Below are 12,808 nucleotides of genomic sequence, written 5' to 3'. Positions count from 1 at the left end.
AAGATACAAGAGGGCTAGACTGTCCCTGAGCAGGCAATAGAGGTGGGAGAAGGAACACGTCAGTCGGGAAGCAGCGAGGAGAGAGCTCATCATAGATGGGAGACTTGGACAGGGGCTCTTTATAAACTTTGAGAGATTTTTTCGTTGCCTTTGCTCACCTTGTTTTTTGTTTTGGCCGCAAACAGTAAACGATCCACAAATAAAGCCTTGTTACATTCATATTGGAGTCTGGTTGTCTGTTTCGCACTGGCAGTTCTGCCAGCATTCAGTGTATCTTGGAGACTCCAGACTTGGGATGACTTTTTAAAAAGAATAAATAAAAATGCAAATCAAATAAAAATGCAAATAACCTCCAATGAAATTCATTAACAGCAAATGTTCTCATACATATTCATTATGAACAACGAGAAATATGATTTGAATGTATAAGACGAGCCTGACCCTACTTTCTATGCAGAATGTATGATTACTGTTAAAATCAAAACATGAGGTATAAATATGTATTAGCAAGATCCATCAAGTCAATGACTGTAAGCATGAGCAGGGATGGCCTTTAAGCAGGCAAAGTCAAGTTCTGCAGTACCATGAAGCTTCACATCAAGGAGGTACACAGGTACAAATGCATTACACGTGTATATGTTAGTTACAGGTTAATTTGCATTCCATTGAACTTAACAGATATGCAGCTATCAGTCGAGCATTTCCAGTGACTGAAGCATTTTTCTTTGACCATAAAAGGGCTAAGCTCTATGTCAAATGCTTCTGTGCATTTAATGCTTGAAGTGTGGATTCTGGATTGTGAGGGGGCACTGCGGGAGGCAAGCAGGGCTGTGATCAAGGCAGAAACTGAAACACTGGACAAGTGTCTAATTGTGGCCTGTGATAGGTTTCTGGCTGGCTCAGAACTCAACCGATCAAGTGGTAGTGTAGAAAAGTACGTTCCTTGGACACATCTGTCAGGTTCCATAAATTAGCTTTATTCCAGTCAGGTTATGATCCATTAAGATTCAAAGTATGAAAAATTGGGTCCCATTGCCCAGGCTAGGGCTCTCCAACTAACATACAGTGGAATCTTCACTACAGGCATTCCTACACTCCCAGCTAAACATTCTCTCATGCATTCCCGGGCACCTGCATTCACACCAAGCACATTACAACACATCTCCCTTCTTTACACACACAAATCCACAGGAGGGAAACATACAGGGAACCCTCATACGGGGAACCTTTTTTGTGAGCGATGCAACTCAAAGCTAAGGCGGAGGGCGTCCCCCCTCTCCCCAACACACTAACTGTGCATCCAGCAGCAGCCACTCGCTCTTACAGAAGGCATCCCCCTTTCTGCCCATACTCTACATCTCCTAGTCTCGTGAATGAGAGGGCGTCCCCCCTTTTTCACTTGTACATCTGACCCATACCTCACTTCAATTAAACCCAGCCATTTGCTAAAGACGTGATCCAACAGTACTAGTAACCACACCTCACACCGGAGGAAAGGTCCCATTCCATACTATACACACATTTGGCGCAGTGTCGCCACAAACCAGTAACCCCCCCACCCTCACAAAGGGAAGGTCGCATACCATACATATCTCACCCAAACATCTTTGAAACAACTCGGCAATACTTCTACAATGACATTTTAACATTTTGACATTGCCCTAAAAGTCCCCAAATGAAAACATCTTTTGACCTGAAATAAGGTAGACAGGACACTCTAACCCAACTACTTCTCAACTCTTTTACAAAAAATGTCCTTAACCTTTTTACTAGCGATGAAATTCACCAGCAAAAAGTCTGTAGCTGTGATTCAGCTCTAACCTGTAAATTCTCACAAAATACATTAGTCCCTCGCATTTTCACATAACAGCAAACATTTCCAAATGCACCTTCCTTTCATTGGGATTACATTAGCAAAGTCCTAAAAGTCCATGTTGCCTAAAGCTAACATTCTTCAATGAAGTTAACTAAAACATAACAATTCAACTCCCAACTTTTTCCCTAAAAAAATGCTGGCCGAGCAAAACCTAATACTTTTCCATGCAACGCACACTAAATGTTACTGTCACCGACTGCACATACTTTTCCCAACATAGCAACTTAAGAACTCCACTAGATCAGCTGTATAAAGATGCATAGCATGCTGCGTTGGGGAAGGAAGTTTAAATCAGACTTCATAGGCAAAATCTCGGCCTGGCACGAATTGTTCTTCCTGTGATGCATACTTGCTCTCCAACTACCTTTCTGAATCCTGTGACACAGCACTGAACGGTGCTCCCACGCTGTATGGTCCTTTACTCATAACAGCAAAACAGCCTCCTCCTCATGTCAGTTGACAAGAAACGTTGATAAATCCCCTCTTCTAATTTTAAAATCCATCATCACCAACTGTAATCCGTACGCCGGTGAGGAGCTTGCCGACTCCCTCACCAGCCTAATGACGTCAACACTCGCCTGGGAGACCTGAATGCATGCAGATCTCCACCTCTCCAATGGTCCCTCACCGCTGCTGTGTTTCAGGTGAGCCGGGTTTGACCCTCATTACCCACATTCACAGGGCCCCTCGTTACCCACTACAGCCGTCAGGTCCTCACCATGCTCTGGTTTCACTGGCTGGGCCGCTAGGTCCACTTTACCTCATGAGATACAAGCCATTCACGGCTTCCTCTTTAGAAGAAAGAGACACACAACACCTCATGGGAATAACCCTGGAGATCACCACGATTCTCCAAATCTGTAATGTGCTGCAGCTCCCAAACTTCTCGTGACCACGGGTCTGCCTGTTAGCCCAGCTCCTCTTTCGCTTTGCCATCTTCTGACATAAGCACCAGCATTATTCCTGTGCCCTCTGCTGCACAACACCCCTTTCTTCTTCTCCCCAGGAAATTCCTCAACACATGGGCTTCCACAGGGCAGGAGCTCCTTATACGTCTCCCCTTCTACTTGGTCCCGGATGATGGGCTGCAGCTCCCCCTTTTCATGTTCAACGGTTGCCAAATATGCTGAGGATCTCCCTCATTCTTCTCCCTGGGGTATCCTAAGTCTACAGCTCACGCTTTTCTTCTCCCTGGGCTATCCTAAAGCTGCAGCTTCCCCTTTTCTTGGCCCTGGGTGATGGGACTTACTTGTTTGGGGGCAGTGGTTCCTTTCCTTCTTCTCTGCATCCCCTGCAGCAGACTGGTCACCCTAATATTCATTCTTATGCCACACAGGTCTGTTTCTTTCCTTAGAAAAGACTAACTCAACTTGTCGCCAGTGTAGAAAAGTAAGTTCCTTGGACACATCAGTGAGGTTCCATAGGTTAGCTTATTTCATCAGGTTATGATACATTAAGATGGCAAGTATGAACCACTGGGTCCCATCACCAAGGCTGGGGCTCTCCAACTGACACAGTGGCACCTTCACTACAGGCATTCCTACACTCACCGCTAATCATTCTCTCATGCATTCCCAAGCACCTGCATTCACACCAAGCACATTACAACAGGTAACTTAAAGGTCCAGTGTTTCTGCTTCTAAATACCGATGACACTATAGAATCAATTGTATCCGTGGAAGCGCCACCATCTTGCAGTACTAATAGGACATAGGCTATGGGTGTAGTGATGTCCTGATATGACGTTCATGAATAGTTGCATCAAATTATATTGATTGCACAAAATTAGCTAGGCTCATTTACAGGGTTTATTTTGTAGCATTATGTCATTGTAACATTGTTGCTTGGAAGGTCTGCAATTAAGCAAAAACAATTTTATCAAAACAATTTATTGTTCATTTTATTTTTGTACATAAATACAGCAAGGTTAGAAAATGTGTGGCTTTTTAGAGGCCTCTGTAGAGCATGTGTAACTCCCTCTATACATAATTAATTGGGCCTGTTTTATAGCTACAATTAACATCAATGTACTGCTCTAATTAGTAAACCTAATGTGAAGATTCTTCGGGCCACTGAGACAATGTGCCTTACCTAGATTTGGGAACAATTGGTGGGACGACCGAAGGGGCCGGTGCCTCCCTGAGCTGTTAGGTGAGGGTTCCGGACTGTTTTTCCTCCACCAGTCAATATGGCCTATAGCTGAGGGCAGAAGGACTATCAAGGACCAGAAGATTGATTGCCCCTCTCTTTGCCCCTACTATTGTTCAGAAGAGAGGGGTAATCAATCTTCTGGTCCTTATTCGTATTCTCCCCACTGAAGATTGATCCACTGGAAACAAAAAAATAGGGAGTACCCAATTTCTCTTCCTGTTATAGCTGAGGGCCTCTTCTAGAAGAGAGTGTTGGGTCTGCTTAGATCAACCCCAATAAAGGTAATCACGTGGGAATTGGGGTTGACCTTGTTAAAGGCAGTAGCGGAGTGGAAGTCCTTGTTCAGGAAGTGTATTTTGGATTTTGTATACACACTCCGCAATCTTTTGGCTTCTAAAAAGAGAAATGTCACTGGTCAGCGACAAAACTCTTGCAAAATGGGAAACCCATTGTGGAAAGTGATTGGAAAAAATCTCTGCTAGTGAGGATCTTCTGAGAACAAACCCGACTAAAGTAAAAAAGAACTTCTGCAGACTGGATTGGCTAAAGACTCCGGAAGAGGTGAACAAGTTCAAACTTTTTTACAATTTAAAACATGAAGCTAAGGTTGGCGGTACCCTTCCAAAGTATTTGATTAAATTCCTAAATAGTTTCTATAGAGCCCAATTTATGAGGTTAAGGTTCAATGTATTCCCTTCCAAAGTGGTTTTGGCTGCAACGGCTGGTAAAAGACTGAGAAACATACATTGTAGTTTCTGTAACCGATCTGGTTCGGTGGAAAGCATTATCCACCTATTGCTATTTTGCACATCTCACGGAACTAAGAACTAGGTTCTTTGCAAGTTTCTTGAGTAGAATAAGAACCTTGACTCTAGCAGAATGGTGGAACCTATTATTGACTGGGAAATGTTCTTCATTGGGTTCATCAGCACTTCCTTTTTAGAAATTGTATTTAGGAAACCTTGATGAATTTGTATGACAAATGGATGAAGGTTTTAACGGGTTTATTGTATCCTTTTGTGGGATAAATTGGGAGACTAACTGATGATTTTTATGTTGGCACTGAATTTTTTTAGTCTAAGACTATTATTAGATATGATGGAATTTGATAATTTGTTTTGTTTTTGCAAAAAGGATTTCAATAATCCAACAATGCAATAAATACATTTAAAAAGTAAGAAAATTAGTCAAAAGTCTCAGCGTCCTTTCTTTCCACTAACTTCTGCCTGGATTGCAAACAACGTGCTCTTGCTCTGCTGCTGCTAGTGCTGTGACTTCTCCAGCCACACCTACATCTAATGGCCTGCACCTGAGCGGGCCTTTTAAACCTCTCTGCTTCCCTCACGTGTGGGTCATTGGGCTTAGCAAGCGGACTACTCCTGCAATATTGCTCTGAAGCCCTCCTCCTCATCTCAGTACTTATGGCATTTGTAGTCCCTAACAACAAAATTGTGTTTTCTTGTCCACTTCCTATTTTTAAATGTGGATTTATTTCTCCTAAATGCATTTAAGGGAAAATCACAAGAGTATACTTCAAAAGGCTAAGGCGGTTCGGTTCATTCAAGCCATTGATAATTTTCCTGTCAATGTACCTCGAGGGAGAAAGGAGGATTTGTTTTACCTTAGATGTCTCAAATGGTATTTCCTTCCTTGGGGTATTTAAAAATGTCACATCAGCTTTACCCATATCAACAGGCTCAATGTGTGGTTCAGATACATCACAATAAGCCATTACCTGTCTGAGTACCTTAAAAAGGTTCTTCCCTTTTAGAGATAATAACTGTCTCATCCCATGGGATCTACTCACTGCGCCAGGCCTGGGCTCCTCCCAGGTGATCCTCCCGCAGTAAACCACCCCCAAGGTCGAGATCAGGAATCGTCTGCCTTTCCCTGGCCAGCTGGGAGGAGACTTTAGTGAGGAGACTTTAGGGAGGGATCCCAGGAGGCTAGGGAGGTGCTGCCACTGCCCAATAGTCCACCTAAGGATGGTTTAATGCGGGAGGCTCTCATTGGGCGGGACTCCCACTCTGGGGACAAGAACGATCACCTTGGGTACAGCCTGTTGAGCCATGCCACTCCCCAACATTCACTAGTCCCACCTTCCATACCGAGTAAGCCCATGTTTTTTTGTAGCACATGGGATATTGCCAGAACAGAACATACTGAGACAAAGAACACAACCATGAAGAGTAACCAACTCTTAAGTACTGCCACAAGGTGTCTCACCAGCGGCATGAGGAATACCAAAGAGACATTGGGGTCATTACGAGTTTGACCTCCAAACCCATGTCTGGGTCTGTGGTGCCGGAATGGGGACTTACCGAGACATTCCGACCCTTGCGGACCCGGTAAATCCCCATTCCAAAAACGATTCCCCATTCCCATTCAAGCCCCCATAGGGCTCAATGGGAATGGGGAAGGAGCTAATAACGGGCCCGCAAATTGCGGGCCCGTTATTAGCTCCCTGGTCCCTTAACGGGTCCCGCTAAGGGCGGCTGGTAAAACCAGCTGGCCCTAGTGGGACCCGCTAAGGGACCTCGGAATGTGGCGGTAGGGGGTTAACGGCACCAGCATCCTTACTGGTGCCGTTAACCCCCTACCGCCGTACTCGTAATGACCCCCATTATCTGCAAGTGTTCATGCTGTGCCGGGGTGAAGTCCCAGGGATAAAAAGAAAAGAGAAGAAGGACTAAGGTGTGCCCGAATGCAGGGAAGCCAGGTGCACGCTGGAGCCCAGGAGTTTCGAATTCCGAGTGAGGGCTGGACGAAAGGCTGTGCAGAGGATGTCGGCGGCAGGCTGAGAGAATCCACTGTGGGTCTGACAAGAGCAGACCCAACTGCGAGACCAAAGGGAACAAGCAGTGGCGTGATGGCAACAAGGTGGACTGCTGGATCCCAGAGCGAAGCCAAGACCAGAAGGAGTGGAGGATCACGAAGGTGCACAGGAACCATCAGTGATGTTACGCATCCCGCAAGAAGGTAAAGGGAGGAACGGGAGACCCGGTAGGGATACGGGGGAGGCAGAGAGGGACACAGCATGATGCTCCTCACCCAAGTGGCAACTATAGGGCTATTAGGGAACAGAACTTTGTAGAGTGCATCAGGGAGGAACCTCCTTGTCGCAGTGAAAGCAAAAAGACCACTGACCACCAGAGAAGGGTCAGGGACTCTACCAAGAGTGAACCAATCATCCAAGGAGAGCTTCCTCATTGCAGTGGCAGCAATACGTCCACTGACCACTAGAGAAGGGTCTGGAACCCCAACAAAAAAGACTCAGCATCCATGGAGAACATCCTCATTGAAGTGGCAACCATAAGCCCACTGACCACCAGAGAAAGGACTGGGACCCCAACACAGAGGAACTGAGAACCTTAGGAGAACTTTGTTGGCGGAGTGGCAAGGATAAGTCCATTGACCAGCAGAGAAGGGTTTGGGACTTGGCAGGTACTGAGAGAGAGTGGCAAAACACATAGCAAGTTGAAAAGGAACCATTTAAATTCCAAGAGAGGATGAGAAAAAAACCATTGGGACCTAAGAAAAAGATGCCAGGGAAAGGGAGTCATTCCCGCTGGCCTTATTGTAGATTGTACAGACTAGTACCAGGAGAAGGGGATCATTCTTTCCTGGTCCAGAACGTGGAGTTGTGCAAAGATTGTGTGAAACCCGCAAGACAGGGGAAGGGAGTCATTCCCTCTGGCAATGTTTTTGCAAGAGAACATTCTTTTGAACACCACCCTAATACCAGGAGAAGGGAGTCATTCACCTGGGGAAGGAACTTTCTATTGGTTTATCTTAGTCTTTAGTTGTAGTGTAAGGGATAGAAGTATGCTGTGACACAGGACGGTGGACATGGATTTTCACAGACATTCTGATGGATCCTTTAGTATTAGTTTGAGGCAGGAAAACCTCTCTTAGATGATAGGGATAGTGAAGGTCTCTCTTTTATAAATACAAGTCTATAACCACTACCATGCTGCCTTTGTGTCAGCTTCTTTCTTCAACACCCTTACAGCACCCACCCCAAGAAAATGTCAGGACTTAGACAATAGTGGGCATTAGGTTTTAGACACTAACATGGGGTGTAAGGGTGCCTGGACTGGGGAGGAAAATGAACTTCTAGATGAAAGTGAAATACGATACTTAGCGCTCTACCAAAAATGTTAATACAAATCTTTGAAATATCTCTTGGAGTTGGTGTATTCTTTTGTCCATCTTGTGAAGTTGGTATTCAAAGTATGGACATTGAAACTCTCACGTAAGCAGGGGAGTAGGATTCAGAGCAGAGACCAATTCATTTACTGAAGCATACTTTATGTGGTGTTGGCTAGATTGTTGCTTAGGAGTTCATTCTTCTATTTGACTAGAAGTTTAGGTCTAACACCTGACCTCATTTTTCTTGTAGCTCATTGTTATTCAGCGTCTGTTTTTGCACTTGCCGCCCAGCTTGTTATTAGGGTCCAAGAATTTTTGATGATTATGTTTGCACTACACTAATGTGCCTGTAGTGCATAATTTACAAACGCATGGGAGACGATCTACCGAGAATGAACATTGTCCGAATAACCTGTTCTGTGGGATGTATGCCAGAAGCCCTCACTTGACAAGCCATGTTTGAAAAAAAACAAAAAAACGAGATTGACAGACCAAAGAAAAGAAGACTTAGCCTTAGGTGGGATCTTAACTAAAAAAAGGTCTACTCAACTGTTCTCCCTTAACCAACACATGTACTGTTGATAGAGTCGACCCGAAATTGTTAATGGTCTTGTAAGCCTTCCCATCTTTAAACAAAGAGACCAGGAAAATAACTACCTAGACTGAAGGGATAGAAATGTGATTGATACCAACATCCATGCACCAGCCCACCCACCGTGTCCATGGTGCAGAGTATGATGAGAGGGTGGATTTGGATCATGAGTCCCCAATGGCTTAGGAAGCGCCCCTCAAAAGGCCTGGGAAAGAGCAGGACTATCAGAGATCATCCATGCCATGAGGGACATGTGTTCCCTAAAATCAACTCACAAAGGCCTCCCCTGGATCTGTTAAGAGATGAGATAGAGAAGGGAGAAGCCTGGGAATGTCTACTGCCAGCTCCAGAATGGTTAAGAACCACACTTAAGAAGGCTAAATTGGAGGGCGAAGGACAAGAGACGCTTACTGCCTGCACAGCTGTACCAGAACTCTTGCCATCATCAAGAAAGGGGAAAAGGCATAACCCTGCAGGTGTGTCCAATCCTGGAGAAACGGGTCCACAATCCAGCCTCATGCAGAAGGACCAAGGCACCTGACAATTGAGGTGAGAGGCAAAAAGGTCTCTGTCCAGGAGACACAAAAGGGATTGAAAGAGGGAGAACACTCTGCTCAGTTTCCAGTCGACTCTGTCCTCAAGGTACCTGGAATTACAGCCAACCACTGAATTCGCCAGCCTGGGAAGGTATTCCGTCTGCAGCATTAGGCCCTGACCCAGGCAAAAATCACAGAAATCCTTTGCTAAGTCTGACAAGCCTTTCGGATCATGTTCCTCCAAGTGATTGATGCATCACACTGCAGAGGCATTGTCCATCCTCGAGAGAACACAGTAATTGAGCTTGTGTTTGCCAGGCTTGTTTCGTGACCGCAAAAGAGCCTGCCAAAAGCTCCAGTTTACATGCAGAGATTTCTCTTATAAGGACCACTGTCCCCATACAGAAGTGCCCTCCCTTCTTGCTCCCACGGCCCAGCCGAGCATACTTACATCCGATTCTAACACAATGTCACGAGGGGATCAGAAAAAGTGTTCCCTCTCCAATCTTGCATGTGCTTTAACCACCACCCCAGCTATTCCCTTGCGTTTGGGGAAAGCTGCACCAATTCAGTATAAGACATCCCCTAACGAGGGAAAAAAATCACCTGAATTGAGGCCAAAGGTATGGCTACCAAGGGTGCCATGAGTCAGAGAGAGATTCCTTTTTTAAAATGGCACTCATTTTGTAAAAAATCACCTACATCCTTTTCTTTGGAAGAAGAATGCATTTCTGAGAACCTCTAATGAAGCCCAGTAACTGGAAGCATCACACAGGCTTGAGAATAGATTTTTCAGAATTGACCACAACCCCAGGTCCTGAAGGAGGAACAGTCATTTGGAGGTGTAGCAAAATCAACTGCCTCCAGGGCCATCAGGAGCAGGTCAACTAAATAGAAGATTATCCGAAACCCCCCTTGCCCTGAGAAAAGCCATCACTAGGCATAACAATTTTTTTTATTGTTTTTATGGTTAAAATAAACCTTTCACATTTGTTACACAATACAGTACTACAATCAAAGTTTCATCCTAAAAGCTCACACAATTCATCAATATTAATTTAGCAATAAGCCCTGAATAGGGGGGGCACTACCACTTCAGGTAATGCTTCGGGCCCATAGTTACAGAAACGAGTGAAGTGAGTCCCCTTCTCGGTCCAATCAAAAATAAACATCCTTGCTGCATGATCGGACCAGGATACGGGCAGTTCCCATCAGTTTTATACTCTCTACTCAGCATAAAGGAAAAACAAAACTATGCCCCCCGTTATGAGAAGATACTTGCAGCGGTTTCAAATCATGGTTAGTTAAAATATTCCACAATTCCTTTGCATCAGGCTTGGAGACGTCATCAAGCCAAAAGTTAAAATCACAGAGACATAAAGGTTCCTTATATTTACTCCCTGTATCTGTCAGGAACTGGACTAAGTGTTCTAAAAAGGCTTTGGCTGGGCCTGGGGGTCTGTAGCCAAAGGCAATTTTTATAGCATTGGTGTGGGACCCCTGTATACTGACGTGTCCCATCTGGGTGGGGGCATCTCACTCCAGCGACTCTAAATGGGACATTTTCAGTGAGGATTTTAATATCACTGCCACCCCAGCCCCTCTTTTGCTAGTCCTATTGATGAACTGAATAGTATATTTCTCCAGAACCAGCCAATGCAGAAGAGGGAGGGAGACCTTGTTTAATTCTCCTCTATTCCCTTCAGGTGCCTAGTTTTAGCTGATTGTGATGTTGGGGTTCCCTGGGATCTGAGGGGCCAGTAGGCTTGAACGGGGCCTGAATGAAAGTCTAAAACGTTATCTATGAGGCGGTGAAAGACAGAAGCCAAAGTATTATTAAGGTCCCAGAGGGAGTTATCCATAGACTCCTGGACCAGCTCATTTAGAGAGGCCAGAAAGGAAACCTCCTTACTAGTAGGAGGCTGTATTTTAGGGAGCCCCATAATTCTCAGAGAAACTAAACTGGGATAACCATCCTCTACACCCTCTTTCGGACCCAGCATACCCAGTAGTTTCACCTCATTACTTCTAGGGGCTGCCATAGTAGCTCATCACTCTTATCTTATTTTTAAGCCACTGAACCTTAAAAGGATAGGTCTAGCAGAGGCCTTCCCTGTGACTCGAGCTCACAGCTCCAAAGTTGAGCAGGCTGATCAGAGAGTGAGGTGGTGGGGTGGAGGTGCCGCTAGGCACCGGAGCCAACCAGGCCTATGGAATGAGGAAGGGGAACCCTCTGGCACCCCTGCAGGCACTACAGCCGAGCATGCTTGTCACAGTATTAGGCGAGAGGCGAGCACAAACGCTCTGCACTCCGAACACTGCCTGACACCAGTGCACCACGCAATCGAAATCCTTGGTGTGAGCCACTCACGGAGCACGACCAGCCCTTATGAGAGTTTGTGCCGAGGTCAGCTCCGTGCGCAGCTCTAAATCAACCACGTGCTCTATTGCAATATCAAAAACATACACTGAAACACTTGACAGGGCGCTACATGAAGAAACAAATAATCTGTGACACTACAACCATTTAACCTGAATAACTCAACATGCAAAGAAAATAATACTTATTTTGCTGGCCTGGCCGAGCAGCAAAGAAGAGGATGAAGGACTAACTCTTAGGAGCTTTATACTCGGATGCTGTGGCTGATGGGGAGCATACATACAGCATTAAGGACATGTGCATGCGTTTAAAATGTTTTTCTTGTTACTGCTTTGTGTTTACATCATTTTAATTTCTTTGCTGCTGGTTGAAGTAAATAATTGGTGCATAATAGAAAGCCTCTGTGTTAGGCAGAATTCTCAAGAATGTGCGAATTTCCCTTACCTTTTGAGACCCCCAGCAACTTTGCTGGATTTCTAGGATTTTAATTTCTTCCTGGAAAGAGTGTGAGCCTTTTTTCCCATTCTTGTGTATTTTGATGTGTATTTTACTTTTGTGAAAGTGACTCCCAAAGGTTTAAATACCTTCTCTGTGACTGACTACTGTCTCCCAGAGCATGTGAAGTTAAATTGAATTTACTAGTCTTCAAATTTACAGACCCAGCACACACTATCTTCCTATAGAGTGCTGGAGGGGTTGCCTAGCTTCCCCTGAGTCTAAACACTCATGCGACAGTCAAATGTTACCCTTTGCCACTTGAAATTGCTGGCGGCAGTGGTTTTAAACAAACTACCATGATTTTTACCGAACACGAACACCAGTAGCTATAAATCGGGTCAGCCACGTTTTCCAATTTGGCGCCCAAGACCTATCTGTAAAAACAGACCTCGTTCAACTTTTTTCGACATTTCTTTTGGAAAGGTCCTTCTTGTGTTTGTCTCTGCGCGCCAAACCAGGTTTGGTCTCATTGTTTGTTGGCCTTTGGCGGGCTTCAGTGCTCCTCTGGCGCCTGAGTGTCTGGGGTGGACAGGATGTGAGGGAGGTGCCGGAAACTCCCTCTGCTTAGTCTCCTAGGAGAGATGAATGCACTCTGGCATGATTGGCCGGCTGGCAGTCCGGCA

General features: G+C 45.2%; 1 protein-coding gene across 2 annotated transcripts in view; it reads right to left on the bottom strand.

Annotated features, from left to right (window-relative positions):
- Nucleotides 1-12,808, bottom strand: part of NRIP3 (nuclear receptor interacting protein 3) — a 738,043-nt gene that overhangs the window by 698,994 nt on the left and 26,241 nt on the right. Inside the window, exon 2 of one of the 2 annotated variants that reach the window (XM_069623692.1) lies at nucleotides 159-299. The exons of the other annotated variant lie outside the window; for it this stretch is intronic. Coding sequence (XP_069479793.1) covers nucleotides 159-299 — 141 coding nt within the window. The remainder of the gene's footprint in view (nucleotides 1-158; nucleotides 300-12,808) is intronic. 2 annotated transcript variants of the gene reach the window in all.

This window comes from Ambystoma mexicanum, chromosome 11 (assembly GCF_040938575.1).
Source record: "Ambystoma mexicanum isolate Mex_15411 chromosome 11, UKY_AmexF1_1, whole genome shotgun sequence".
NCBI lineage: Eukaryota > Metazoa > Chordata > Amphibia > Caudata > Ambystomatidae > Ambystoma > Ambystoma mexicanum.
This window is presented reverse-complemented; position numbering and strand designations above follow the sequence as displayed.